Genomic DNA, 27,676 nt, shown 5'->3' with positions numbered 1-27,676 from the left:
ACCTTTTTTGTCCAAATGGGGTCCCTACAACAGCAATGACGCAAATCACTATCCTCACAGATATATTTTGAAACAGTGTGTATAAAGTCTTCCCGTCCCCTTAACAGACCAAGCAAGGCTTTCTTGAAATCCTCAGGGGTGCCTCTTCTGTGTTCCCAAACAGGTGTGGTCCCAGCACGTGCCCCCACAGCTCTGCTAAATGCTACAGGTCCCCATGAGGACATGCCCACGTCCAGCCCTTCCCAGCAGACACACCACCTGAGACATGCTGGAGCCTTCTCCATGAGAGCGAGCTGCATGGCCATCTAATGTAGGCGGAGGGAACCAGCCTTCCATCTCTGTTACACTCTGTGAGGGGAGTTCCACAAGGAAGCTGCTTGAGCTCCCAAATTTTGTGGAATTCGGTGAAAATTCCTTTTTCTTGTTTTGCTTACAGTCCCTCTGCTCCCCACAGGACTCAGCCATGAATGCAGATGGGGCTGGAATAGTAGGCAAGATTAGCCAAAGACAGTTTCATACTCAGAATCCCCTCTCCTTCTGTGACTAGGAGATACGAGACCAAAGAAGACTCCAGGGCCTGAGGCAAGAACACTCTCCGTAAAACAAGAATTATGCTCCCTGACTGTCAACTCTTTACACTATTATTATGCTAGGGAGGACAAAGCCAAAAAGAGCAGAGAGCAGCTCAAGAGAGGCTTGAAGCACCATAAAATAAGAAATATTATTATTATTTTTCACTGATAAAACATCCACAGGTTTGCCTTTATAATCTATAATCCTCATAACATCCCTGTTTCAAGTAAGAGATGTTTAATACGAACGATAGAAATTGGACCAAACTGGACTAAAAGCAAACACCAGCATGTTTGCTGATGTAATATAATGCCGTAGAGAGACACAGATTTAGTGTCAGCTATGATCTGATCCAGGGATCACTTGATAGAAAAAGGGCCTGGTTTCAGTCTCTCAGCTCTGCTCGCTCGGTGTTGTGTCTTCTCTGGCAGGCCCTGCCCTTGCGGTTACAAGCCTGTTCCCAGCAGCAACTCATGAGCTTTTCCCTCCAGGTGCAAATCCATTACAAATGAGCGAGTCAGCTTCCCCAAGACTTCAAGACAAGAGCCCAGCAACTGAGTTTCTTTGCCCATGTGCTTGTGCATCGGTCAGGCACCATAGCCAGGAGGAAGGAGAAGGCTGAGTGGACTAGCTCAGGCCCTGTGCTCCAGGGGCATCAGCCTCACCAGAAGCACTCAGACAGAAGTGGAGGAGGGCCAGCTCGCCGAGCAAAACCAGGGCATTGCTGCCAGAGGAAGACAGTTAATTTTCGGCAGCAAAAATAGCAGAGTCCACAACAAACCTTGTAACGATGAAATTACTATTCTCACCGTACAGATAGGGAAATCAAAGGTCCCAGCTGTTAGGTGATTTGCACAAAAATCATAGAACTGGAAAGTGGCACAGATTGGATCTGACCTCAATACGGTCTGGGCTAAGACTAAAAGGATGAGTGGGTGTCTCCCAGGCAGACTGGAGCAAGGACGGTGCTCTGGGCAGAGGTTTGTGAATACACAGTTACAAGGATGTTGGGAGGGCAAGGAACTTGCAGCGAATTTCAAGTGGTTTGCAAAGCTGCCAGTGAAACAAAGAAAAGAGCTCACTCTGGTGTCAGAGGGATCAGGACTCTGTTACTTACCAGCTAGGTGACCGTGGACAAGGACATAACTGCTCACCTCACATTCATCATCTGTGATACAGGGATCATAGGCTTCATGGGGTTCTTGGGAGGAATAAGTAAGATAACATAATAAAGGAGCTAGGACAGCACCTAGCACATAGAAACTCAACAAATGGCAGATATTTTTGTGCTGATGATAGGTTGTAGAAGATAATAAACGGGAAAGATTGCCAGAATATAAGCTCAAAAAATAACCATGGGCCATATCATACTAAGATAAAGATTTTAGATTTTATCCGCCAGAAAATGGAGAATGATGGGAGAATTTTGACCAGAAGAATGGCCTGATTAGTTTTTCCTTTTGGAAGGATCACTCTGGTAGCAATATGTAATTACAGCAGTGGGGAGTAGGGGGGGCAGGGGAGGGGTGGGATGGGGTCTAGTGAAGAGACCATTAAAACAGATTGACCAGTGGTTGCCAAATCTAGCTCAGTGTCAAAATTACTAGGATTTTTCATACAGATTTCTGGACTCCTCAGGGGTGGGGAGACATCTGGGTGGAGGTATCAGCTAGTCTCCCCCCAGCCCTGTTGGTCCCTTAAGGGAACGGATCCACCTCCTTCCCCAGAATCGGCATTACCTAAAGAAAAACTAGGATTGTAGCAGGAATGCAAATACTAAGGAACAGTCAACTCTCTGGTTTTCTTAACTCCAAGATTCTCGAGGCCCCTGGGCTACAGAGTAGGGCAATCAAATAAGGATTAGGAGGTGCTGGAGGAGGTGAAGAGGACGGGATGGAGGTCGTCAGGTCGTCAGTGGGTCTGAGCAGAGCTGAGCTCCAGGAAGGATGTAGACTCAGGTTCAGGAGACAGCCAACTGGAAAGCTCTTGGGAGCTTATCCAACCCTACAGTCTCCCAGTCTCCATTCAGTCCCCATTTAATTGAGTACGGGCTGCTTTTGTGAAAGAACGACTGCCTGGTTCTTTCTGCCTACTTTTCACCACCATCCAGTAAGGGCCTCCCATCCACAGCTGTATCCCAGTGGCTCTATGACGCCAGATTTTGCTGACTTCAAACTGCTTTAAGTGGGTAATGATAATAATCATTTCAATGGGCCAAACACTCGTGGGCCACTGCATTTCCATTTTACGGACGAGCCATAATTCACCCAACCAACCATTTCCCCCATTCTCAGAGGTTTACATTCTTTCCAAATTTCTACTAGTAAATTGACTGCGATGAAAATTTGCACATAAAACTTTTACTGCCATCACCTCCAACTCTAAAATATCTACTACTCTTCGATAAAACCTGGTAATGCTTATTTTCTCAAGTTCAAGTTCAAATCCCAAACACTACTTTCTTCTCAAAGGACACAACTGGAGATCATTTGATGAAGTTCAATACAGTTGACCATTGAGCAACACAAGGGTTAGAAGCACAGTCAAAAATCCATATATAACTTCCGACTCCCCCAAAACTTAACTACTAATAGCCTACTGTTGGCCAGAAGTTTTACCAATAACATTAGGTCAATTAACACATATTTTGTATGTTATATGCATTATACACTGTATTCTTACAATTAAGTAAGCTAGAGAAGAGAAAATGTTAGCAAAATCATAAGGAAAAAATGTATTGACAGTACTGTGTTTATCAAATAAGTCCACATATAAGTGGACCTGAGGAGCTCAAACTCCTGTGGTTCAAGGTCAACTGTACCTAAGGATTTTTTGAAAACCTTTTCGTGAGCAAAGAATAAAAGGTAATTTCCTTAACCTGATAAAAGATACCTACCAGAAATCTCAGCAAACATCTTACTTAATGGTTCCCTTAAAAGCCAGGAATGAGATATGAATGCCCGTTGTCACTGCTTCTATCAATACTGGAGGTCCTAGAAAAAAAGATAGAAGAAAAAAAAAGAGACTGCTGCCTCATCCGAGGGTTAGAGAAACAGGCATTCTCATTCGCGGCTTGTATGCGAAGCTCAACTTTAAGGGCAGCAACTGGACACTATTCAGGACTTAGAGATGTTCATACTTCCTGACCCAGCACCACCACCTCGGTGAACATACCCGGAGGAGACAGTTAAGGCTGTACGCAAAGATGTAAGTACTAAGGGGCGCTCTCTCAAGAACTTCCTGTGAACGGGAACCACCTGACAACTGCTGATGTGAATTCTGGCCTGAACACGTGATGGCCTACAGTCGCTGAAAATGATGCCGTATAAGAGCATTTACTGGAACGACAGCTCTAATCTACCTTTTGGTGTGTGTCTACACACAGCACACAAACAAGAACATACTGGAAAAGCCCGTACCAGGATACTGACGATTCCTTACGCTCTGTTTTGCAAATTTTCTTAAAATACATGCTACTTTTTTAATTAGGAAAAATACTGTGTTTTAAATACTGCCTCAAATGGTTGCTGTAGGCAGCAAAAAAGTGGCTTAGAAAGAGTCAAGGGAGGGGAGCCTGGGTGATGCAGTGGTGCAGTGGTGAAGTGTCTGCCTTCGGCTCAGGGCGTGATCCCGGCGTTATGGGATCGCGCCCCACATCAGGCTCCTCCGCTATGAGCCTGCTTCTTCCTCTCCCACTCCCCCTGCTTGTGTTCCCTCTCTCGCTGGCTGTCTCTCTCTCTCTCTGTCAAATAAATAAATAAAATCTTAAAAAAAAAAAAAAAGAAAGAAAGAAAGAGAGAAAGAGTCAAGGGAGACTTTAGGAGGGAAGCAGGCTGCAGCTATACACGTGGTCACAACTCTCCAGTCATCTAGGATCCACAAGACCAGGAAGCTAAGTTGCATTCTTATTGTTCTGTTTTATTAAAACAAAGGAAAATGACAAATCTAAAGGTTACTTTTATACACACACATACATTGCCACACACATTCTTAAAAAAAACTCTCCCTTTACTCATACTCAGGAACCCGCTGTTCTGCCAAGTTCGCCAAAGGTCACAGACCACCTCGCAACCCAGTGATTAGACAGGAAGGGATGGAGCTTATTGGGCGGGTCCCCGGATCACGTGACCAGCGAGGGGGGAAAGTTGAAGAGGAATGTCAATGGCACGACAATATTCTATGCATGCGCTCGGAGAGAAAACGGCACAACAGCTACAATGAGAATCTTTATGCACATATCTCTGTAATCAGTACAATTCTGCAGAACAACAACAGAGACCCAAAAAAGGAATACAGTGTTTCAGTGACAGCCCAGAGGTCAACATTACAAACTAGGTTTAAATCATCTGGAGGCTTTTGTTAAGAGTACTGAGGTGCAGAAGCATCGGAAGGAGCCGGCTCCCCGCACAAGTGTTGACGGGACAGACATAGCTAGAAATAAAGAAACTGCTACTTGGTAAGTATTTCTGGTGCTTGCACAGTGTCCAATACACAGGGACGATAACAAGTCCATACTGGTCTTTGCACATGCTGTGTGGTTCAGGCTACTGCGCATGTCTTCATTTTCTAAAGGTGGCAAGGCTCCAAAATTGACCAATTCACATTGTGAGTACATGGTACAATGCATGCACGTTATTGGTACAGAGCGTGCTTCCACAGAAATCCGTCGGTTTTTAAAATCCTGACAAGGTCATTTTTACCTCAAAGGACTATTACACTTTCATTTCTTCTTTCCTTCATTTGGGATCAATGCTTATTCCAAAGCACGTGCCATCGCATCCAGCCCTTTCTCAGAAAGACCAACACCGGGAAACGGGCGGGGCATGCGCTAATGCCAAGACGCTTTGTAGACAGCAACAGCGCCATCCTCAGGAGGGTGGCGAGTGGGCTCCACCCCACGCCCCGCCTCCCCAAGCCCAGACCCTCAGGGAGCAGCAAGCCCCCTCAAGAGAAGAAAGAACAATTCTCTATTCGAGTCAGACGTCCCTCAAAGGGATGAGTCTGTTCTGACTCATGTGGGTCGGGGGAGGAGAAAAGAATATAAGGTGGAATCATTCTTATCTGTAAAGTTTTAGCAGATGGAAGAAAATCATATCATTTGCTTAACTTTGGAAAATGCAGTGGGTCTCATCCCCTGGGGGTGGAATGCAAAGTAAGCCCAACATTCCACCTACACTCTTCCTAAGACAGAGGTGGTGGGCATCGCTGCTTTTTAAGAAGCTGCATGCTAACTTCAGACGGCACAGAATTCAAGACCAAAACCGCAATGACTTATTAGTCATATTTTCCATCTTTGGCTCCTTTGGGGGTAAAAATACCACAGAAGGGATAAAATGGCTTTTCTCACTGTATGTCATTCTTGTGTTTTCTGTTCAAAAGAGCCCACACAACCACATTCTCTATTATAAAAATTAATACCTCTCATAGTAAAAGCCCTCTCTAAAATTATAGCTTTGGTTTCAGAACTGGCAACCCAATTAGCTCAAATTAACATCGACTGCATCAACACTAGGCCTGCAAGCATGGCCAAGGTCTTTCAGAGATAAGGCTAAAGATGCTGAGTCTATTCTTCTAATGACAGTAAGAGAAAGGGACTGTGGCGTGAGCCTTTGTTCAGACAAATGACAGCTGCGTGAAACATTTTTAAAATGAACCACCTTTTTGAGTAAAAAGGTTAGAGCTGGTTTTGTGAAACGCCATCGCAGGGCTCTGTAACATCTGGAGAAAGGTCCTCCGAGTCGGGAGGGAGCATCGTGAATGGCTTCCCGGTCTTGGTTTTTAGAACCCATGTAGCCAATGCATCTGTGTACAAAGCACATTAAATCCGCCTACGGCGCTGGCACAGTCACACTGAATACCAGGGGTATTTACCGTGAGGGTCAGAGGTGCTACCTCACCTCTGTTGTGGCTCAGAGTTCCCATCTGCATAGTGGAAATAACAGGTGCTGTCTCTGACCCGCTGGGACCGGGGAAGAGGTGGGTAAGAGAGAGCTAAAAGCACTAACGCCTTCTCTCAAGAAAGGCAGTGTTCAAGTAACAAAGTCCTCAACAAAGTACTCCAATCGAAAAAGCACAAAATTCAAGTAACAGAATTGCAGGTGCTATGTTCTGGCTTTTGAATAGCAGGGGCCTCGCGGCATCTGCCGTGAAGAGCTGGTAGGTAAATGAGCTATGTGGCGGAAGATGCGGGACCAGCTCCGTGTGGAGCCCATCGAGGCATCCCACCACTGAGGACCGTAACTCTTCGGAAGAGGAGAAGAGGAATCTTGGGAAAAGCTTCGTGGAATCAGCAAGCTGCTCAGGGCGCTTGTTTAATGCATATCCCATGTGTGTTCACTGCATAAGATCTTCGAGTTGGAGGACCAACCTAAATTTCAACAGATAGAGGTTTTCTTCATTTTGCAGGCAGAAATAGAAAGGCTATCTACATTTTTCTCCTGCACTGTAGCATAAGAATAAAAAAAAAAAAAACAATCTTGAGACTGGCTGAAAAAACTACTGAAGAAAAACACACACACAAACATTCCCTCGGTGGGGCAGGGAGAGGGAAATCGGGAAGTTTTTTGCAAACTAAGAAACTTACATCCTTTTTACAGTTTCTGTTCTAGCAAGCTAGTTTGTGCATGCTCAAGGGTCAGTAACACCCAGAGAACCAGAAGGTTTGGGGGGAGTGTGGTCACAGGGACCCTGAAGGCCCTCAGCACAGGAAGAAGGAAGAGGGGTTAACAGTCTAGATGCACAGTCTTATCTAAACAACTCACAATGAAAAATTGGGAAAACTTCACACTTTAAAACTACGATATTTATTCCGCCACGAGAATTCACTGGATCAGTTATCGGTGGGTGGGGACACGTACCTATTCTAGCTCCATTACAAAACTTCCAGTTCCCCTTTTCACGGACTGGTGTTCATCTCTGAACCTATCTATTCGTTTTCGCTGGACAGTCGAAACTCTTACGAGCCATTCCGCTGGAACCCTTATACGGCCACGAGAAGGTGAATCGGGATTCAGTTTCTGAGGGCCGTCATCGTTTCTTAGTGCTACTGTTTCCACCACCCGATTTGCTGAAACTCCTGCTCATGTGAGGAAAGTGCACGGTTGGGGTTCTTTCAGTAGGACCATATAACCCCAAATTCCTGGCGGTGGCTGACTTCCGCAGTGGTTTGACGCTGGGGAAAGGGCTGAAGATGGGCGCTTTTGGGTGGCTGCCCTGGGGAGGCTTGCTGGGGGCTTTGTTTTCACCAGGGGCATCAGGCCGCTCCGGGAAGTGCTGTTGGCAGGGCGGGTGTGCCTTGGGCTCGGGGACAGCAGCGGTATCCCTCCGGTTCAGTTCCAAGGCTTCTAACTTCACCTGGACCTCGGACACACCGGCAGCGGCATCCCCGAACACAGGCTCCGGAGACTGCCCTTCGATCGTCCTCCCTGTGCTGCCTTCAGAACAGCTGCCCTCTTTTCCAGCTGTTGCTACACAACTGGAGGAAGCCTCCGCTGCCCCCAGGCCGTTAGTCTTGCAGCCCTCATTCTGCTCCTCTATGAGCCCAACGGTGTCCCCGCAGCCCAGCTGACTCTTGGTCCTCGTCATATTCTTTTTGTGGACTCGGATGTGAGTTCGCCATGGGGAGTTGAGCTTTGTCTTCAGGTCTTCATAGGGGACAGGAGACGTTTTGCCTCCTGTGTGACCAGGGATGTGTACGACAGCATTCTTGGCAGGTCTGTTTGACATTTTCATCTTCTTTCCTAAGAGAAGGTGGTTGATAACTGGAGAGTTGTTTACCTGAGATGGGAGAATGCTGGTCACTGGCCCTTTGTCTGAAAGAAACGGTGAAAGTTTGGATGAAACAGACCACAGAGAAACCATCCGTCGTGGCATAGGAATCACAGACAGCTTGTCCCCCGATCCTGCCCGTATACTTCCCAGGTTTTGGCAAGGCCATGTGACTGAAGGGAACAAAAACTGAATTCAACCCTAGAGCCCACTGTGCCTATTCCGTCCTCTTCAGAGAGGGGGACACACGAGGCTAAGGATACAGAAGAAGCGGACTCCAGCCCCTCATTACTAACTCAAGGGCAGACACTCTACTGTTCCTTCCCAAGAGTTTTTGTCTCTGAGAAACAATGGCAGAGGCCTTGTATCTAGAAAATCTTAGAAGACTTTTCTAAAATAAGTCAAACACTATGACCATATGGATTATCAGCTGTTAGTTTCTGAGAGGTAGGAAAAGAACATACTGTGTATTATGAAGTGAGAGACAGCAGGATGAGAGAAGTGATAAGAAGGTGGTAATAACGCAGTGAAGTCACTGCTCCCCGATGCCTGGGCCTAGCTACGAAAATCCATTCCTGGTTCCTCAATGCACTTTGAAAGCAGATCGAAAACTGGAAAGCACCAAAAGTTGTGTTCTCCTGGAGGGCACTGTTGATAGTATTATTGTCCTCCTCCTCCCGTGGCTACAACCAAGCCCCTATTTCAGATGATGCTCAAACACACACGGCCCCAGGGAGAAGGCCCCACCACCTTTGTGTGAACGACCTTCCTCCTGACGTCCATGTCATCAGCTGAACTCACTTCTACGCTTCTCGACTACTGTCATCTACCTCTGGCCACACTCCAGTCCTTACTGAAAATGCTGACAACTCTCTCCTGTTCACCCCATATTCTATCACCCCCCTCAGTTACTTTAGTGTTTCTCTGACTGACCCATCCTCATACTTCTTCAACCACCCCCATCCTATCCCAAACCTCATCACTCAGATCTACCTTACCTGAAAAATATTTAACTCTCCTATTCTTCTCTTTGACTCTTCTAGCACTCGGGCTCTCAATAGAGCCATCTATGGTACTGAAACAAAAAGACCTTGGTTCTTTGATCTTTCAACCATCCCATCACCCTCGTCTGTGTCTGGGTCACTTACACCCCTACCAGGCTAGATGCATGGCTGATCTCTGGGACTGCTGCTTCATCAAAAACCACACACTCTCCACATCCCCATGACTTTATGCCTGGCAAAATCCCAACCCTGGACCCACAAATCACATTATCTTTTCGAAAAAGCTGGGGGGACCACACAGACAGGTGGACTGAAAGCCCTTCAAATTCATTAATTTCCTATTTTGTTGGGTCCTCAAAGCCACTGAACAATCTTTTCCTTTCCCTCTTCCATTCCATCCAATGACCTATCCAAAGCTTCCTTACTTTCTCTACTCTCCCACCTTAGTCCCCCAGCTTACTCCCAAGCAAATGACTTTATCTCCAATTGCTCCACAAAAACAGAAGCTATGAGGTCCAAAAGGCCCTAACTTCCTGTCCTCCCTAACCTGGGAAGTTGGTCCCTCAGCCACCATCCTCACCACCTTCCTTTACATCTCAGAAGCTGAGGTCACGTGCTACCACTCCCACCTGCACTGCTAATCCCACCGTATACCATCGCCTCTAAAAGCTTGCTGCTCAAAGTGGGATCCCCACCCAGCAGCACTGGCATCACCTAGGACCTTGTTGGAAATGCATAATCTCAGCTTCACCCCAAACTTGCTGAAACAGATTCTTCGTTTTAACAGATCGCCAAGTGATTTATATGCACACTGAAGTTTCAGAAGCAATGCTCTAGAACTTTGCCTTTGAGCAACAATCTCTCCCTAAAAAGAAGCACATAAACTATGATCTAGAGAAGAGTCAGCAAACTTTTCCTGTAAAGGACCTGACTGTAAATACCTTACTGTTGTGCAAAAGTAGTCATAGACAATATGTAAATAAATGGGCATGCCTGTGTTCCAATAAAACTTTATTTATAAAAACAGGCAGCTAGCAGGATTTGACCTGTGGCGCATAGTTCACGGATCCCTGACTAGAGTACAAGGCACTGGGCTGACTTAATACCCACTGGTAATACCCCCTGTTCACCATCCCACCCATAGATGTGTATGCTGCGTATGAAAAGGGACTACACAAAGAATCAGAACACAGGGGTCTAGCCCTGGCCTGACCACCCACCAAAGCCACGTAACCTGGCTAAGCCTTTCTGAGCCACCATTTTCTCATCTTTTAAAAGGATATAAGAATATCCATCCTTCCCCTCCTCACAGATTTGCTCTAAGGACAAAATGAGGATACGTATGAACCAATATTTTGAAAATTAAAGTGCTATCGTTGTCTCCTTTGAGCTTTCCTTCTTAATGATTCAGGTCAAAGTAGGAATCTTCGGGAAGTCGCCCCCTTCCCCCTTATAAGTGGAAGGTAAGTTCAGTTTTTGTGCAAGATCAGTCACAGGCTCGCAAGCCTCTTAAAAACATGTCAACTTCATAGTTTGATTAACACCAAGCAGGCATCATAATCATTAGGATTTCACTTAGGACGAGACGAACCACTTCCCAAATCAGCATGTATTAAGGAATAAAGCAGACTGTTCGTTGCGATTTTTGGAATTTAAAAAGAAAAAGGCAGTTTGACAGTCCTTGGAAAAGAGCATTTCCAACTGCATCCCACTTACGTTCTTCTCAGCAGACCCCCCAAGACAAAGCCGACCCATCAGTGAGACACAGGAATTTTTTTTTTCCTTTTTCTCTGACCACAACTATCAGTTATATAACTACCTAAATGACTGGTGGATAGCTTATAGCTTAATTGACTAGCGCCCAGATGAATGCGTTCCAGAGGCAAGAGCTCCAAAATGTCTCAAGTCCAAGGACTGCATGGCTTTTGCAACATTTGAATCAGTCGTCAACCCCTCTCCACAAGCACACATAGTAAAGAGGTGTTTAATACCATCGATTGCCTGGTTCTTGGTACCTAAAAGGAACCCATGGTCTTTTTCTTCCGTAGAGCCTGATAAAATAAGAAATGAGATGCTAGGGGCGCCTGGGTGGCACAGCGGTTAAGCGTCTGCCTTCAGCTCAGGGCGTGATCCCGGCGTTATGGGATCGAGCCCCACATCAGGCTCCTCCGCTATGAGCCTGCTTCTTCCTCTCCCACTCCCCCTGCTTGTGTTCCCTCTCTCGCTGGCTGTCTCTATCTCTGTCAAATAAATAAATAAAATCTTAAAAAAAAAAAAAAAAAAAAAGAAATGAGATGCTAAATGTGCTGTTAGCTCATGCTAGCTGTGTTTGTGAATGCTGAGCCACAGAGAGGGGCAATTCGGAGGCTATCCTCGGACTACTTGCTCTTTCCTTCACAAGCTGACACAGACCTGAAATCGATTCAAACAGAGAATCGCATTACCTGCCCTGATGTACACCTGCTGCACCTGCTGCTGCTGCTTCTTCTTAATCCGAGAATACTGCCGCTTCAGCGCGTTGATGTCCGTGGTCATGCGTTCCATCATCATACTGTTGAAAGCTGCATGGTATTCACTTCGACAGGAATTGATGGCTCCTGGACTCAGCTCCGCGATGTTATTAGACCGCAGACTCTGTTCTTCGTTCGGTTCTGCACTCCAGGGGAGAGACAGAAGGACACGGTGTCATAGAGGAGAAAGAGACTAAATGAGCACTGATGACACCATGCTCCGGGGTAGTATCTTAATTCGAACCACCAAAAAAAAACGTTCGCTACAATTTGTCTGGTTCGTGTTTTTCTTTGGCTCTGAAAATATTTCTGCATTTTCTTAGCCTAACTGTGGATTCTGAAATGAGCTGTATGTGTTCACTGCCGGATTTTTATTACCACTTTGATCATTAGGTAGACCGAAGATCAACTGTTCTGACATGAAAGTCACTGCCATTTTCTAAAATTCCATTAGGAAAAGAGAACTCCAGGTGTCTAAAGTCCGTTTAGAGATTAGCATATAACTGCGTGAGGATTTATAAGGAACTGATTAGAGAGTTTAGTCAGTCATTAGAAGTTAGTTTTTAAGGTAAAAACAGCAAAACATTCTATAAAATCATCAAAATTTCAGATCACTACATCTCTGGCAATGAATTTTTTTTTTCCCTTTAACAAACATTTCCTGCTGTCTACTATACGTGTTTTGTCCGATGTGGTTTCTGCTCCTGTGACGCCTACAACTAGTAGATTTGGCCCTTAAATAAAACTGAGATTACATCAAAGAAGCAGAAATAAGTGCTGTGTGAGAGCGTACACACATACCACACAGGCTTTTCTAGCACAATATGGGAAAGTGGCCTGGGAACAACCTTTTAAAAAATGATTAATGGGGGATTTCAACTATGCTAACATCTACTAAAAGTGTTATTCAGATAAAGCCTAAACATCAGATAAATTTACTTCCTTTTTCACTGAAAACACCTTTTTGAGGAGAAGAAAATTAGAGGGGACCTGCTAATCTGAACTTACTTAAAACTGACAAGAAAGGCTAACAATAAAACTTAGGAGAAAGTGATCCTATCATCCTGAAGCACATAACGGCTACACAGAAAGAAAAACAGAAGGGGAAAAGGAAAAAAAAAAAAAAAAAAAGGACACATACCCAGACTACAGAAATGCAGATGCAAAAAATTTAGAGTTAAAGTACATATTGATTTCGTGGCTAAACACCAAAAGCTGAAATTCAGGTCACAAAGAGAAGGGATGGAGGGCACAACAAATCAGTAGGACTCTTGCTGAGTTTAGGTTGTTTAAAAACCATCAATGAAAATAAGAGAATATTTGGTATGTGGCCTGATATAAAATAAATATATAGAAATTTAAAAAAATTAAAAAATTAAAATAAATAAAATCCATTTAAAGAGATGAGAGTACACAGCAAGGACATACACCCAAATCACGTGAACCAAAACTATAAAGCAGGCTAAAACTCAAAACAAGCGAAGGCTTGAGAAACAGACTACCACAAAACTTCCACAAGCAGAAAAAAACAGCCGAAGAAAAATAAACCTTCTGAACACAAAGAACAAAAATGAGAAAATAGCCCCACGACTCTGAGAAGGTAGTAGGAGGCTAGCAGAGGGCAAAGAGAACACAGTAGGGCTTGACATCTCTGGTCTCTGTCCTCTTTCACCAGGGAGAACGGTCTTCAAACTAGAAGGGGTAGAGCAAATGTTCTAAAGGAGGAACCGTCACCCAAGATAGGAAAGAACACAGTGGGAGGACCACGAACTGCTTCCAAAGAGTTCATTACATCCATGGGGTCCAGACCACAGGGAGTCCATTCTCCACAAGAAAAAAACAAATGCAGCATAGCCTCCAATTCAGAGGGACACTACCAACCAGCAGGGCATTAAAAGGTGAATATGCAGAATATTAAAAGTTCTGGAAGTGATACCTTTTGAAAAACTCTGAACTTGGGCCATACAGAAGGATTTGGGGGACATGATGGCTGTTCTCAAAGATTTAATGAGACGTCCAGTGGAAGAGGGAGTAGACTTGTTCTGTTTTGTTCAAAAGAACTATTAAAAGAACTGGTTGGTGGAGATTATCTCTTCCCAACTAGAAACCAGGGGCTAAGCAGAGGGATCCAGCAGAATGTCTTATGAGATAATGAGTTTCTAATCACTCAAATTCAAGTAGAGGCTATCCTAATGTTTCAGAGTACATTTCTATGATGGAAAAGAAGCCAGTCTGTATCAATTAAACTTAAACTGCAGGTGGTAATAAGCATCTATCATATGCCAGGTTCTGAGCTGAGGAACTGAGCAAACAAAGTGGAATCAGATAAAGTGGGAGGAAAACACATCAGAAAGAAGAAGAAATATGCATGATGTATGCAACACCTAACAGAGATCCTACTAAATGATAAAGGCACCTGGGTGGCTCAGACTGTGAAGGGACCAACTCTTGGTTTCGGCTCAGGTGGTGATCTCAGGGTCATGAGATCGAGCCCTGCCTCAGGCTCCATGCTCAGCACGGAGTCTGCTTGGGTTTCTCTCTCCTTCTGCCCCTTTGCCATGTGCGCGTGGGCACGCACGCACGCGCTCTCTCTCTCTCAAAAATAAATAAATCTTAAAAAAAAAAAGATAAAGTAACACAGAAGACACTTTTAATAAAGACCTTTAATACTGGTAATCAGGCCAGGAAACAGCAGGCATTTATCAGACACAATAATAATACCTTTGCTATAGTGAACCAATACATTGAGATCACCTACACAGAAAGCCGCCTCTTTACCTTTAATTTGCTTTTGGTACTTCTGCAGTTCAGGGGCCAGGAGCCCACTGAAAGGTCCAAGACACCCCACAGCATTAGCAATAGCATCTTCATCGTCTGGGTCGTTCTCCTCATCACTGTCTCTGACCTTACTGTGTCGTCTTGGAAAACATAAAAGAAGGAAAAAAAATATTCAAAGAAAATAATGGTGTTTTTAAAAAATAAACGATACAGTCACATGGTTTAAATGACATATACATAATTTTTATACATAAGTATACATATAACTAATATATAAAACGTCTCCCTCCCATCCCTGTCCAACTTCTGCCCCTGCCCCATCTAATTTCCAAAGATGACCCTTGTTACTAATTTCTGATGGGTTCTTCAGTGCATAGGTAAGCAAATAGAACTATATAATCTAATTTTTCTCCTCTTTTTGAATAAATATTAGCATACTATATACACTCTTCTGTACCTCGCATCTATTTACCTAAAAGTCTCTCCATATTCACACACAGAGCTTCCTCGTCCTGTTTTTATTGCTGCATTATATTGTATGCAGGTAGCCCGTGTTATGGACCTGGGCCACTAACGACATACACCTGAGTGGTTTCCACTCACAGACTATTATAAGCAATGCTGACATAAATAACCTTATACGTACTGTGTTTTGCAGGGGTACACATATATTTGTGGGATAATCATAAAGGTAGAATTGCTGGGTCAAAGGGTATATGTACTAATAATCTGGGGAAACACTGCCAAACTGCCTGCCACAAATCTTGTAATAATTAACCTCCAACCAGCAACGTGCAGTCTCATCAACAGAGTGCACATCAACCTTTTCCATTTTTATCAATCTGACAGGTAAAAACAGAGCCTCAATCTAGTTGTAAGCTACATTTCTCTTCATACAAGTGATGTTGCCTCTCATGTAAACTACCTATTCCCATTCTTTCATCATTTTCAATGGGTGGTCATTTTCTTATTGATTTCTAGAACTTTCTATATGAGATATATCAATTACAAATATTTTTTCACAAGTATTTTTGTGCCTGCTCATGGTGGTTTGGTTTTGTTCTGTTTTCAGTTGTGTAGAAAATTATTTTTAAAGTACTTAACTTTTTCCCTAGTGTTTTTGAGGCAGTTATTAAGGCCTTCCCAGTGCCAATGAACTAAAGATATTCTTCCACATTTTCTTCTGCTAATTTTATTATTTTTTCCATTTAAATATATTTTTCACTATTGATTTGATATGCTGTTGTCAAACACTAAATTTATACATATATATCTGTCAATTTCAGTCTTTACATTTTAAAGTAGTTCACGGTCTCTTCATGCACCTGTTCTATACTATTTTAATTATTAAAATGTTTAATATTTGATATTTTTAAATAAGTTTCTAAAATGCCTTTAGTTTATGTTCCAATCTTCTTTGGAAAGTACAGGTTTAAAAGTCTCTCTCTTGAATTTCAATCAAAATCTTTGGGAAAGAGACATTCAGATTTTAAGTACTGAAATACTTTGAATATATACGTCTGGGTCTTAACAAATAGGAAGTTACAATAACACATTGTACTAAGTCATCCATCATAAAAACAAGAAAAGGCAGAGGGGAAAAGAGACCTTACCCAGAAACTGAGGTGGGTTTAACTGTGGCTGGGAATGGTGTAATGTTGTAGGTGTATTTTTCCCTCAACTCTGCCAATTGTGGGAAAGGGAATGGAGCCATAGAGTAAACAGTCTGAAAAACAAAAGCAAAAATGCCAAGTCTGAAATGGTGGCCTAAAACAATTCTTATCAATCCTGGAAAGACATCAGTTTTATGATTTGGACGTGAAGAGGTAGATTCTGCTCCTTATACAGCAGGTGGAGAGATTCTACTTCAATACCTGCTTTAGAGAAGAACAAAATACTGATAAATGCAATGCGTGAGTTCTCAAATCAATCTAGCTGTGCCTAGGCATTCCAGGTGGTGAACACGGGTGGCAGATGGGGGCAGTCTGACTGCCTCCGTGCCCAAGTGACAGGTGGGGTAATTCAGTAATTCACAGCTCCCTATTACTTCCTTTTTTTTTTAAGTAGGCTCCACACCCAGCGTGGAGTCCAACACAGGGCCTGAACTCACAACCCCGAGATCAAGACATGAGCTGAGATCAAGAGCCAGAAGCTTAACCAACTGAGCCACCCAGGCGCCCCCTATTACTTCTTTAACAAAGTACCCATCAGTTATCTTCATATGTAGTGCTTATTTTTCAAAGCTTTGTTTGATGATTTTTATAGACATTTAATGTCAACTTTCTGGACAAAATTAAGTCTAGTGGATGATCTTGTGACCAGCTGCATGCTTTCTCCAAAGATACCACCTTTTCAAATGTCTGGGAATGAGTTCCAGGTGAAAATCGTTAGCTGTTATTTTTAAAGAAAAAAAAAAAACAAGAAAAAAGTGACAGGGTGTAAAGCAGAGGCTGTTAAAAATCTATAAATAAAAATGGGAAAAGCACCTGTGCTCCTCCAGAATTTTAAAATTATATATCCCTCTATCAGCAGGAGGAAAGTAATCCTGTTTGCTCTCTTAATTTTAGTAAAATTTAATTGCTCCAAACATATTTCTTCAATCTTTCAAGTACTTATTCACCAGAAAACGTATATTAATCACAGTTTCATTTCTCCCAGGAAGCCATTAGCCTAAAACTAACAATGTTATAGAGGTCAACTATACCTCGATAATTTAAAAAAAGAAACCCCTGCCATTTGGATTCAAGTTTAAAAGATGAAATTATTAATGCTAGGAATTTCAAAATTGCTTATAAATGAAGTCAGATGTCTCACTGAAGACAATTAGTAGGGGAATCAGCTAAAGATTCACTTGTGTATTATTTTTTGCCAGTCATATAGAAAGTTACCAAAACAGTCCCTTGTCCAGCCCCATGAAGGAAGCTGGTAAGAAAGGAATGGGAAGTCCATCCCGCCCCTACTTCACCCCATCCTGCCCCAGCGTAACTGGCCCGGGCTCCTAGAAGCTCCTTCAAGCTTCCACTCAGTTTCAGACATCTGACCAAAAAGAAAACTGGCCCCACTGGTGCTTTCATTCTCTATTTTTGGTCTTTCTTCCTCTATCCTTTACTTTCAGTTAGTCCTTCAAAGAAGAAATCAGCGCTCCTGAAACAAATGCGTTTCTAGTACTTCTTCGCATATATTCACTCACGTATTTGAAGGTCTCACATCTGAAGGCAAGTGTATGCCAGGAATGTACGCCACACATCACCACAGTCCTCAGAGTACCTGAGAAGCTCAAGGTCCCCAACTTCGTAAATCAGAGACTTACAACAGATTCCAAGGAAGACATGTTAGGAATCACCTTAGAGCCAAATATGGTGCGCTAATAGAATCTTAGGGCTAGAAAGGCGTGTGACCATAATTTAGTTCAACTTCCTTCTGCAGTAGAAATTCCCTCTAGAGCATCTCCAACAGATGGTCACAAAGGCACCACTTAAACGCTTCCAGTTACGGGCACACATTATTTTGCAGAGCAGACGGCGACAATTTTTGACAGCACTAATTCATCAAACATGATCCTTCTATTGCACAAGCATCCACATCCTTGTAATTTCCACGCCATCACGGATGGAAAAAAGTGAACAGTCCAGGGGCTCCTGGGTAGTTCCGTTGGTTGAGTGTCCGACTCTTGGTTTCAACTCAGGTCATAATCTCGAGGTCCTGGGATCCAGCCCTGTGTCGGACTCCGCGCTCACAGGAGTTTCTTTGGGGTTCTTTCTCTCCCTCTCTTTCTGCCCCTCCCCCCACCTCTCTCTCGTGTACGCATGCTCTCTCTCAAATGAATAAATAAATCTTTAAATAAAGAAAAAAGAGTGAACAGTCCAAGGGCAGATCCCACATCATGGCCCCGGAGCACTCCCCCAGGTAACAATCATTATTGACAAGCACTTTGGCGTAGGCTTTCCCAAGCACCTACAGACCCTTCTAACAACAGCACCTAATTTTTCTCTCTGTTGCCCTCAAAGAAGTCATGAGAGACTTTGTCAAACGTCTTACTGAAATCCATATATACAATTTCACTGGCATCCTCCAAATCTCTTTTCCAGACACTATCAATTTTTTTAAACCAGCCATTGCTAATAAAAAAAAAAAGAGAGAGAGAAAGATGTGATTTACAGAAGGAAAAAACCCAGCAGATTATTATGTGTGTGGCATTGAGAACTGAAAGAACTGGGGAAGACCACCAGGGAGAATCCTTCCACGTCCTCAGCTCAAAAATAAAGACCTTACACGCAGCCTACATTCTTCATCTGGAGCCATTTCAGGTTTGCTGACAGATTTATGGCCCACCATAATTGGATCCCAGCCATTGAATTATTTTTTTTTTAAAGAGTGAATACAGGAAAGAGGGTGCCTTGAAATGACATTCGCCATTTCTCTCTGTAACACCCTATGATGCCAAGGAAAACCAACAAGTCAATTTACGATCCAAACTACCAACGTACACTTAAATAGACATTTATATTTAGATACTGCTGGAAAAAAATCCTACTTCTTTTTTCACGACTGACATGCTTTACAAAAAAACATGAAAACATAGTTGTACAAAATTAGGCTCAGTTCATCTCCACCCAGATGTTTTCCTCAGCAGAAGAAAAGCCATTCAAATGGCATCTCATCAATCAAACCACAGCCTGCATTCTTCCCTCTAGGATTCTCTTAAAGCAGGGGAATGAGGTGGTTCTCTTTTCTCCTAATTCCTAAGATTGGACACTTCTATAGGACAAAAATGGTGTATGTCAACATGTCTTTCCTTTGTTCTGGCAACGTTTAAGTGAAATAAAATATTGCTTTATTTTTCTAAAGGGGAACTAAGCCTTGAGAAAGACATGTTTTGAATAAGGTGGAAGCGGTGTGCTGGGTGGTAGGGGGAAAGTAGCGGGCCAGGAGTGGAGCACTTGGCTCTGGTCCTGGGTCTGCCACAAGACAATCTAAGGAACTGGCCACATGCTCACTCTCTGAAGTGAGAGAATTCAGTTAGTTGATCTTTAAGCTTCTTTCATTTTTCTTTAAAGATTTTATTTATTTATTTGAGAGAAGGGGGAGAGCGAGAAAGAGAGAGAGAGAGCAAGCGCACAAGCGAGGGGAGGGACAGAGGGAGAAGCAGGCTCCCCGCCGGGCAGGGAACCCAGCGCAACGAGGAGCTGGATCCCAGGACCCTGAGATCATGACCTGAGCTGAAAGTGGACACTTAACCGAATGAGCCACCCAGGTGCCCCTCTAAGCTTCTTTTAAACCACTGTTTCCCTAAGTGTTGTTTAAAAACCACCTGCATCAGAATCACCATGGGCTAAATGCCTGCATTCTAACACACTCCTGAAAGGTTTCTCATACACGGTCAAGTTTGAAAACCACTGCCTCGAGTTCTAATGTTCTATGAGTCTGTGTGTTCAATGAGCAACCAGGTGTATTCTTAACAGTCCTCTAGATGTTATGAGGATACAGAGTAAAACGAGGCCCTTATCGTTAAGGAACTAACCACTTCATTAGAGAAATAAGATCAACATATTTGAAAAAATGCCAACAAATGTAAAATCATCTCTAATTAGCATTGAGTTGGTTGTTGAAACTCTTACGTGCTGAAGGAACACCAAGGCAGCCTCGTCGGTGAGGGCTGAGATGAGAGAGGCTGTGTGGGGGTGGGGGAGAGAAGGGACTGAGCGGGGTCCAGGTAGGCACACAGCTTTGCATAGAGAGACTGTCAGAGGGACCCACAAGCCCGGGTATGGGCACGAGCAGAGAGGGCCGGGTGGGAACAGAGCTCTGACCAGTGCAGAAGGTTCCGGCTGTAAAGTAGTGGAAACACCTCGCATGGGTAAGGCATGGGGCAGCCAGAATGGACCTCCAACACAACCTGTCTCCAAACAAACCCATCTTCCTCCCCCCATACACTTACGCTCGCCTTCCTAAGCCAGAGACTTGTCAGCTGCCTTTGTCTCCCCATTTCTTTCTCCCTCACCCCATATCCATTTTCTATGGCCAAGTCCTATTGATTTTGCCTTCTAAATATCGTCTCTGCTCCATCCTTGTTTCTCCCCATCACTGCCTCTCACGGGCTCCTGCTGATAGACTTGACCCCTTCAAGTCCTCCCTTCACAGTCTGCCCCTGCCTGCATCTGACAGAAGCCACAACTCAGATCATTTTCCTTCTCTCCTTAGGACCTTTCAGGTCTTCTTTTTCCCTTTCCAAAGGCTCCACAGAATCCCTAGAATTTCAGCAAGCACGATTTCACAACCACTGACCTAAAAAGTCAAATCCAATCCTTACCACGGGTTGTAGTCTTCCATACCTACCCCAAATACCAAACTCCTTGTAGTCTCCATCACACACACACAGTTTTCCACTGCTATGCCCTTGCTCATGCCACTCCCATAACCATGAATCCCCTTCCTGCTCTCCACCACTGCCTCCAACACACACACACACACACACACAATCTCACGTGTGCAGGCACCCATGTGCATACACACACACACACACAGAGCCTGACCAACGCCATCCTTAAAGGTAAAACCAGACATTATCTTCCTCAAGGAAGTCTTTTGACAGCTAGAAATGCTCAAAAATATTTGGAGAAGTTAATATAGGGCCTAGAAAATAGGCTGAAGCATCTTATTTACTGCAGTTAATAACAAGAAAACACTGAAGGCGTTATGAAGAACAGAGAAATGACCCAAGCAGTGCGGACGATCGCTCTGGCAGCAAAATGCCAACTGCATTAGAGCAAAGGGAATCTAGAAGGAGGGCCGCCATCTGTGAGTGTTGTTTAATCCAGCAAACATTTATTGAAAAAGAGTCGGCAGGGAACTAATCGCAGACTCTCAACAGGTGTTTGCTTAATGAAGTAATAAATTTATTGAGCAGCTCTAGTAAAAGCCAAAGTGCTAAGTGTTTACGAGCAAAGCACAGTCTCTGTCCTCGAGGAGTTTAAAAATATCACTAAGGAAATAAGATGGTCTTCAGTCAAGGTCAAATGTGATGAAGGCTCACAAGAGAGGAACAAAGAAAATGCCATGGTGATTCAGAGAAATGGGAGATGATTTTCGTTGAGATTATCAAAGAATGTTCCACAAAGGAGATGGTATGTGCACTAGAACTTTTCAGGAGGAGGCAGGCCTTGAACATGTGGAGGCAGAAGGGAAAGACTGAGCCGAGGGGGCACAGGGACAGAGGAGGCATATTCCCAGGGATTTCAGGGAGCGTGGAAGACAGCCTGACTTGACTAGACTAATTCAAGGGTACAAAACGGAGCAGCATGGCTGGAAAGACAGGTTAACGCCAGACAGTCAAGAGCACTGGATGGTAAGCTGAGAAATCCACGCTCCATTTTGTACGCAGTACATCAAAGGAGCTATTGGAGTTTCGTGAGTGAGGGAGAAAGGACGACACACCAGAGTCCTGCCTTGGGCATATGATTCAGGCAGTTGTGTGGGACGTAGGGGATCTCATACGTGGAAAATGCCAAGAATGGACCTCGCACCCAGAGCCATGTTCAGTAAAAGGTACTTCCCTCTGAGTGAGGATGAGCAATGATGCAGCAATGGCCCTGGGATACGTGAGAAGAGTCGGGATCAGAGCATCGATGTCAGCGTCGACAGAACCCTTCCTCCTCTGAGACAGGAAAGAAGGAAGAAGAGATGAGAATGCAAAGAAAAGTTGAAATGAGAAATACAAATGTTCAAGGAAGTTCTATCAGGTGGCCAACATTCTCAATGAGTCAGGTAGCTGTCTGCTAAAAATCAGGGATTCTGAGAAGGAGCTGGAGATGCCAGGAAATGAGCAAAGGAATAGAAATTCCCCCACTTCTCCAGCCCTAAGTCAGGGTCTGAGCCTTCGTGTACCAATCTGTTGACTGGGCCCAGCACCCAAACATGACCTCACACATGGAACCCAACATAAGGGTAAAAGCTAAAACCCAGAAAAAGGAGAGAGAAATCACAGAGAAAGAAGGAAATAAGGCCCAAAGACAACCTTGGACAAGACCCATGGTTGGTTAGTGGGCAAGAGAAACAACCAGGAAGAGAAGCAGCAGCAGTCAGAAGCATCAGAGGAAAATAAGGGTAAAATTATATTACACAACCTAATGGAAGAGAGAATGTTAAGAAATTTGCTATCTTTTCTACACTCACTATCAATTTTAATGCCTTCATGAATATAATACTGAGATATAATAACATGCCAGAAAGTAACAAAACCCTTCAAGTCTTTCATATTGAAACTTAACGATTAAGACATAGATCTCACTGTCCTGGGATGGAGTCCGCATCGGGCTCCCTGCTCAGCAAGGAGTCTGCTTCTCCCTCTCCCTCGGCCCCTCCCCCCACACTGTGCTCTCTCAAATAAATTAAATCTTTAATAAAAATACATAATAACATGAGTAGAAAATATAAGTAAGACAAACCAAAATGCTGATTAGACTAATCTCCTTTTTATCCTCAATAATTTCTCCCACAAAATAATTATGTTGCCCCACAAGTCTCCCTTTAAAAGGTTAAAAATCAGATTCGTGGGTGCCTGAATTTGCCTCAGTCAGTTGAGCATCTGACTCTTGATTTCAGCTCAGATCATGGAATCGAGCCCCACGGTAGGTGCTCTGTTCAGTGGGGAGTCTGTTTGAGGATTCTCTTCCTCTGCCCCTCCCCCTGCACACTCTTTTTCTCTCTCTCTTTCTCTCTCGAAGAAATAAATAAATCTAAAAAAAAAAATCAGATTCGGAAGTTTTGGGGGGTTTTTTTGGAGGCTGGACTTTTAAGCAACACAGCTTGAATGAAGCATAACAAATATCCATGATTCATGTCTTTCTTCCTCTTGTGACATAGTTACATTCTGATCAAATTACATATAGACTCCTGGTCAAATGAAAAACTAAATCTGAGGGCTGACCAAACATATTTCCCTGAGTTCCCTGAGTTCCCTGAGGTGGGGCCGTGGTGCCCACTCACCTGCATGAGTTCGTGGCTTTCCAGAAGGTCGTTCTCTAGCATCTCCTGGGTGAGGCGCCCCATGGTGCTGTAGAATTCATCTGCTGTCTCACAGCATTCTATCTGCCTGAAGAACAGAAGAAGAAAATGTTTAGGACCCCATTTTGGTTATCAGGTATATACTGCAGGTGCAACCGGATGTTGCCTCTTGCCATCGAAGTCAGCATCAACAAAAATCACAATCCTCGGCCATCAACAAAAATCACAATCCTGGGCACTTGCCCATGGCCTCGTCACAGTTTGCATGTCCTGGCTTGCAATTCTCTGCTATTCCCAAATAAACCCATTTTTGCTGATTTTTTTTTTTTTTTTAATCACAACCCTGGTACAGAGTTTGCCCAAAAAATACCAAAGGCGGCTTAGAGGTACTTATTACAGAATGAGTTCCTATCGTTCCTATCTGGTCGCCAGCCTCACAGCCCCACCTGTGGCATCTTTATTATTTTCACGTGACACCGTCTACACATCCCAATGTCCACCACCAATCAGAACTAATAACCACAAAATTGAGTACTGAAGAACAATTACCCCCTGCAGGGAGTCTGGGGCTCTTCATCTGCAAAATGGTGCTATCACTGATAGACTGAAACCAAACCACAGTAGAAGTGAAACATGAGAAATGCAAGAACAAGAACTTTTCTGCATATTTCATCATCCACAGGACGCTTTCACAGACAGAAATGTTTCCGTTCTTCTCCGGGCACCGCAGTCAGCTGGAGATTACACCCTGCTCCTTGCATTTGGTTCTACATGTAAATAAAGAAATCTGTCACCTGGCAACCTATAAGGCAGGTTAGACTTTCATCCTTCTTCTAGAGGGGGGGAAAAAAAGGAACGGTCTAAAGCAAAAGAGCTCTTTCTGCCCACGGGTCCTGTCCCTCTGCTTTAATAAAAACAACTTTTTTGGCACAGAAAAATAAATAAATAAATATTAAAAAATAAAGCAAAAGTCCTGTGTGTTTGTTTTATCTATTACAACGTTCTTTGTACAGTAGGATGATTGTATTTGCCCACCGACCATAAGACGTACATTTTGACATATACTAATGTCAGGGAATTTCCACGGGGCCACCCCAAAAAAACATGATGATGGAAAAACTTCAGGTTCTGGAGAGCTCTTCAATCCCATTGCCATTAAATGAAATAGACTGTTGAAGTGCTATTAGAAAACTACAGAGTAGCATGTGGCCATAATTGAAAAAGTGGTTAAGTTTTCCCTGGAGGGTGAGGAAGGGAAATCACACTTCAGATGAGTTCTGAAAAATATTCTCCAGGCTGACAAGGAAGAAAAAGCTTTCCAAAGACGTACAGGCCAAAGACGGCAGGCCCTTTCCGGGCCCTGCAAGGAGCTCCACGCAACCAAAGGTGGCCAGGAAGCCCGCATGGCCAGAGGGCAACAGCGAGAGCAGAGGGCACAGGGCTGCAGACAGCAGATGGCAACGGGGTCACGTGCCAGCTGAGCCTCTTCAGGGCAAAAGCCCCTCAAAGGCACTTCCCAGGGAGTGTGGGAACAGATGTGCCCTCGGCAAGGTTGGCTGGAGGTCGCACGGCAAGTGTAGGATTTGCCAGGGAGACCGGGGCAGAAACACCGCGCTAGGCCGGGAGGAGGTATGAGGGAGCAAGCCAACGCAGAGCGTCAGACGAGAAAGGATATGTGAGAGACGCGGGGGAAGGTGCGCTGAGGGTCCACAGCTTACGTATTCCCAAAGCACCCGTGGTGTGAATGAGAAGAAGAAATGCCAACTTGCAGGGGTAAGGGGAATGGAGAGGTCCCATGGATCTGTTGTTCATAATTTTTCCAGTGGAAAGTTTGTGGGTAGGAATACGGGCACTGGAGTCAGATTAAGTCCCAGCTCTGCGACTAATGAGATATGTGACCAGGACCTGGTCAACTCACCCTCCTGGGGTAGCTTTCGCACTTGGTAAGGCAGGAGAAGAATCCTACCTACTTCCCAGGGTTATGCGGAGACCCAAATGAGACCATGTGTTTAAGCTGCCTGACATAATGAAAGCACTGTAGGCGCGTAGGAACGTGTGTTGGCTGCCCTTCCTTTTGCTTAACAGGCGGCATGCTCAAAAAATGTAGAAGCGTAGTGAGCAAAGACACAGAAACACTTAAAGTCCCACCAGTGTGATTCCCTATACCCCCTGAACTTCATAAACAATACCTGCTTAGTGTCAGTAGATTCACATTATTAAAGTGCAGATTCTAGGGGCGCCTGGCTGAGTCGGTCAGTGGTAGACCATGCGACTCTGGATCTCGGGGTTGTGGGTTCGAGCCCCATGTTAGTTGTAGAGATTACTTTAAAATCTCAAGTTTAAAAAAAAAAAAAGTGCAGGTCCTTGAGCCAGGGTATCTGGGTTCAAAATCAGGCCCTTCCACTTACTGAGTGACCTTGGGCAATTCACTTAACTTCTCTGTGTCAGTTCCCACGTCTGTAAAATGCGGGTGAGGACAGTACCTACCTCATAAAATGATGGTGAGGATTAAATGAGTTAGTTTCACTTCTAGAGTGCTTAGAGCAATGCTGGTCCACAGTGTGACATCCCTGGGAGGACCAGATGAATAAATTCCGATGCTACACATAATGGATAGTGGGGAGTAAAACCAGAATCTCTTCTTTTCCTCCTGCCCCATAACTATAAGAACTAACACAAAGGCGACTCTAATGGACTCAGCACACAGTAAAGTGCTACACTATTTTAATCCCATGAACTAGTTACCGGGTGACCGTACTATCCCACCCACAGACACTAGCAAAGTTCAAAGAGTTTCAGGCATAGAGTAGGTTGGAAATGTAGGACTGAAGAAAGATCTAGATATTGGCGGGAAATGAAAAGATAAGTAAACAGCGCACCAAAACCTTCTCATTTATTTGCCCAGCTGAAAAGCAGTGTACCATAAAACAAAAGCAAAGGAGATAGCTGTGTGATGTTTCAAAATACTTATACACAATAATGATCTTTCTAAATCCCTGAATTGATAGTTGGTGGAGCTTTCTTGCAAAAAGTATGAAATTACTGCAAGTCTCCCAGGAAACAACTTATCATAAATAAAAAGGCTAGTTAAAAGGTTTTTGAAACAAAACACTGGCAGTGATTTATTAGTTTTCTGACATGTTGTCTATGAGTACCCACTCAAGTCATTTATAGCTCTAGGAAAGAAACATCAAAAACTTTTCTGCATCGTAACTATAACAATTTCATCTTAATGTCCCCTCCATTACCCAAAAGGTAGAATTTCAACATAATAGTCATAATATATTAGAGATGGGTGAAAATACCCTCCTTTTTGCAGTTCTACTACTGGTAACAAATGTAAGTAACATCTGTGTGGTAATATGTTTGGTAGTAATAGATTTCATCACAGAATTAATTCTTGATGAAAGGAAAGAAGTTCCATGTGTTCTACTATTTTTTTATTTATTTTAATTTTTTTTATTATATTATGTTAGTCACCATACAGTACATCCCTGGTTTTTGATGTAAAGTTCGATGATTCATTAGTGGCGTATAACACCCAGTGCACCATGCAATACGTGCCCTCCTTACTACCCATCACCAGTCTATCCCATTCCCCCACCCCCTCCCCTCTGAGGCCCCCAGTTTGTTTCTCAGAGTCCATAGTCTCTCATGTTTCATTCCCCCTTCTGATTACCCCCCTTTCTTTATCCCTTTCTTCCCCTACTGATCATCCTAGTTCTTATGTTCCATAGATGAGAGAAATCATATGATAGTTGTCTTTCTCTGCTTGACTTATTTCACTTAGCATTATCTCCTCCAGTGCCGTCCATGTTGCAGCAAATGTTGAGAACTCGTTCTTTCCGATAGCTGAGTAATATTCCATTGTACATATGGACCACAACTTCTTAATCCAGTCATCTGTTGAAGAGCATCTCGGCTCCTTCCACGATTTAGCTATTGTGGACAATGCTGCTATGAACGTTGGGGTGCATATGGCCCTTCTCTTCACTACGTCTGTATCTCTGGGGGTAAACACCCAGTAGTGCAATGGCTGGG

At 43.8% G+C, this 27,676-nt stretch overlaps 1 protein-coding gene across 1 annotated transcript in view; it reads right to left on the bottom strand.

Moving 5' to 3' along the window:
- Positions 1 to 4,474: 4,474 nt before the first annotated feature.
- The window catches only part of TBC1D30 (TBC1 domain family member 30), a 41,422-nt gene continuing 18,220 nt past the window's right edge, over positions 4,475 to 27,676 (bottom strand). Inside the window, exons 8-12 of the mRNA XM_040637226.1 lie at positions 23,618 to 23,723; positions 16,246 to 16,358; positions 14,633 to 14,772; positions 11,789 to 11,995; positions 4,475 to 8,384 (exon numbers count right to left, since the gene is read on the bottom strand). Of these exons, the coding sequence (XP_040493160.1) occupies positions 7,600 to 8,384; positions 11,789 to 11,995; positions 14,633 to 14,772; positions 16,246 to 16,358; positions 23,618 to 23,723 (1,351 nt within the window). The 3' untranslated portion in view covers positions 4,475 to 7,599. The remainder of the gene's footprint in view (positions 8,385 to 11,788; positions 11,996 to 14,632; positions 14,773 to 16,245; positions 16,359 to 23,617; positions 23,724 to 27,676) is intronic.

This window comes from Ursus maritimus, unplaced genomic scaffold, assembly GCF_017311325.1.
Source record: "Ursus maritimus isolate PB19 unplaced genomic scaffold, ASM1731132v1 scaffold_21, whole genome shotgun sequence".
Taxonomy (NCBI): domain Eukaryota; kingdom Metazoa; phylum Chordata; class Mammalia; order Carnivora; family Ursidae; genus Ursus; species Ursus maritimus.
This window is presented reverse-complemented; position numbering and strand designations above follow the sequence as displayed.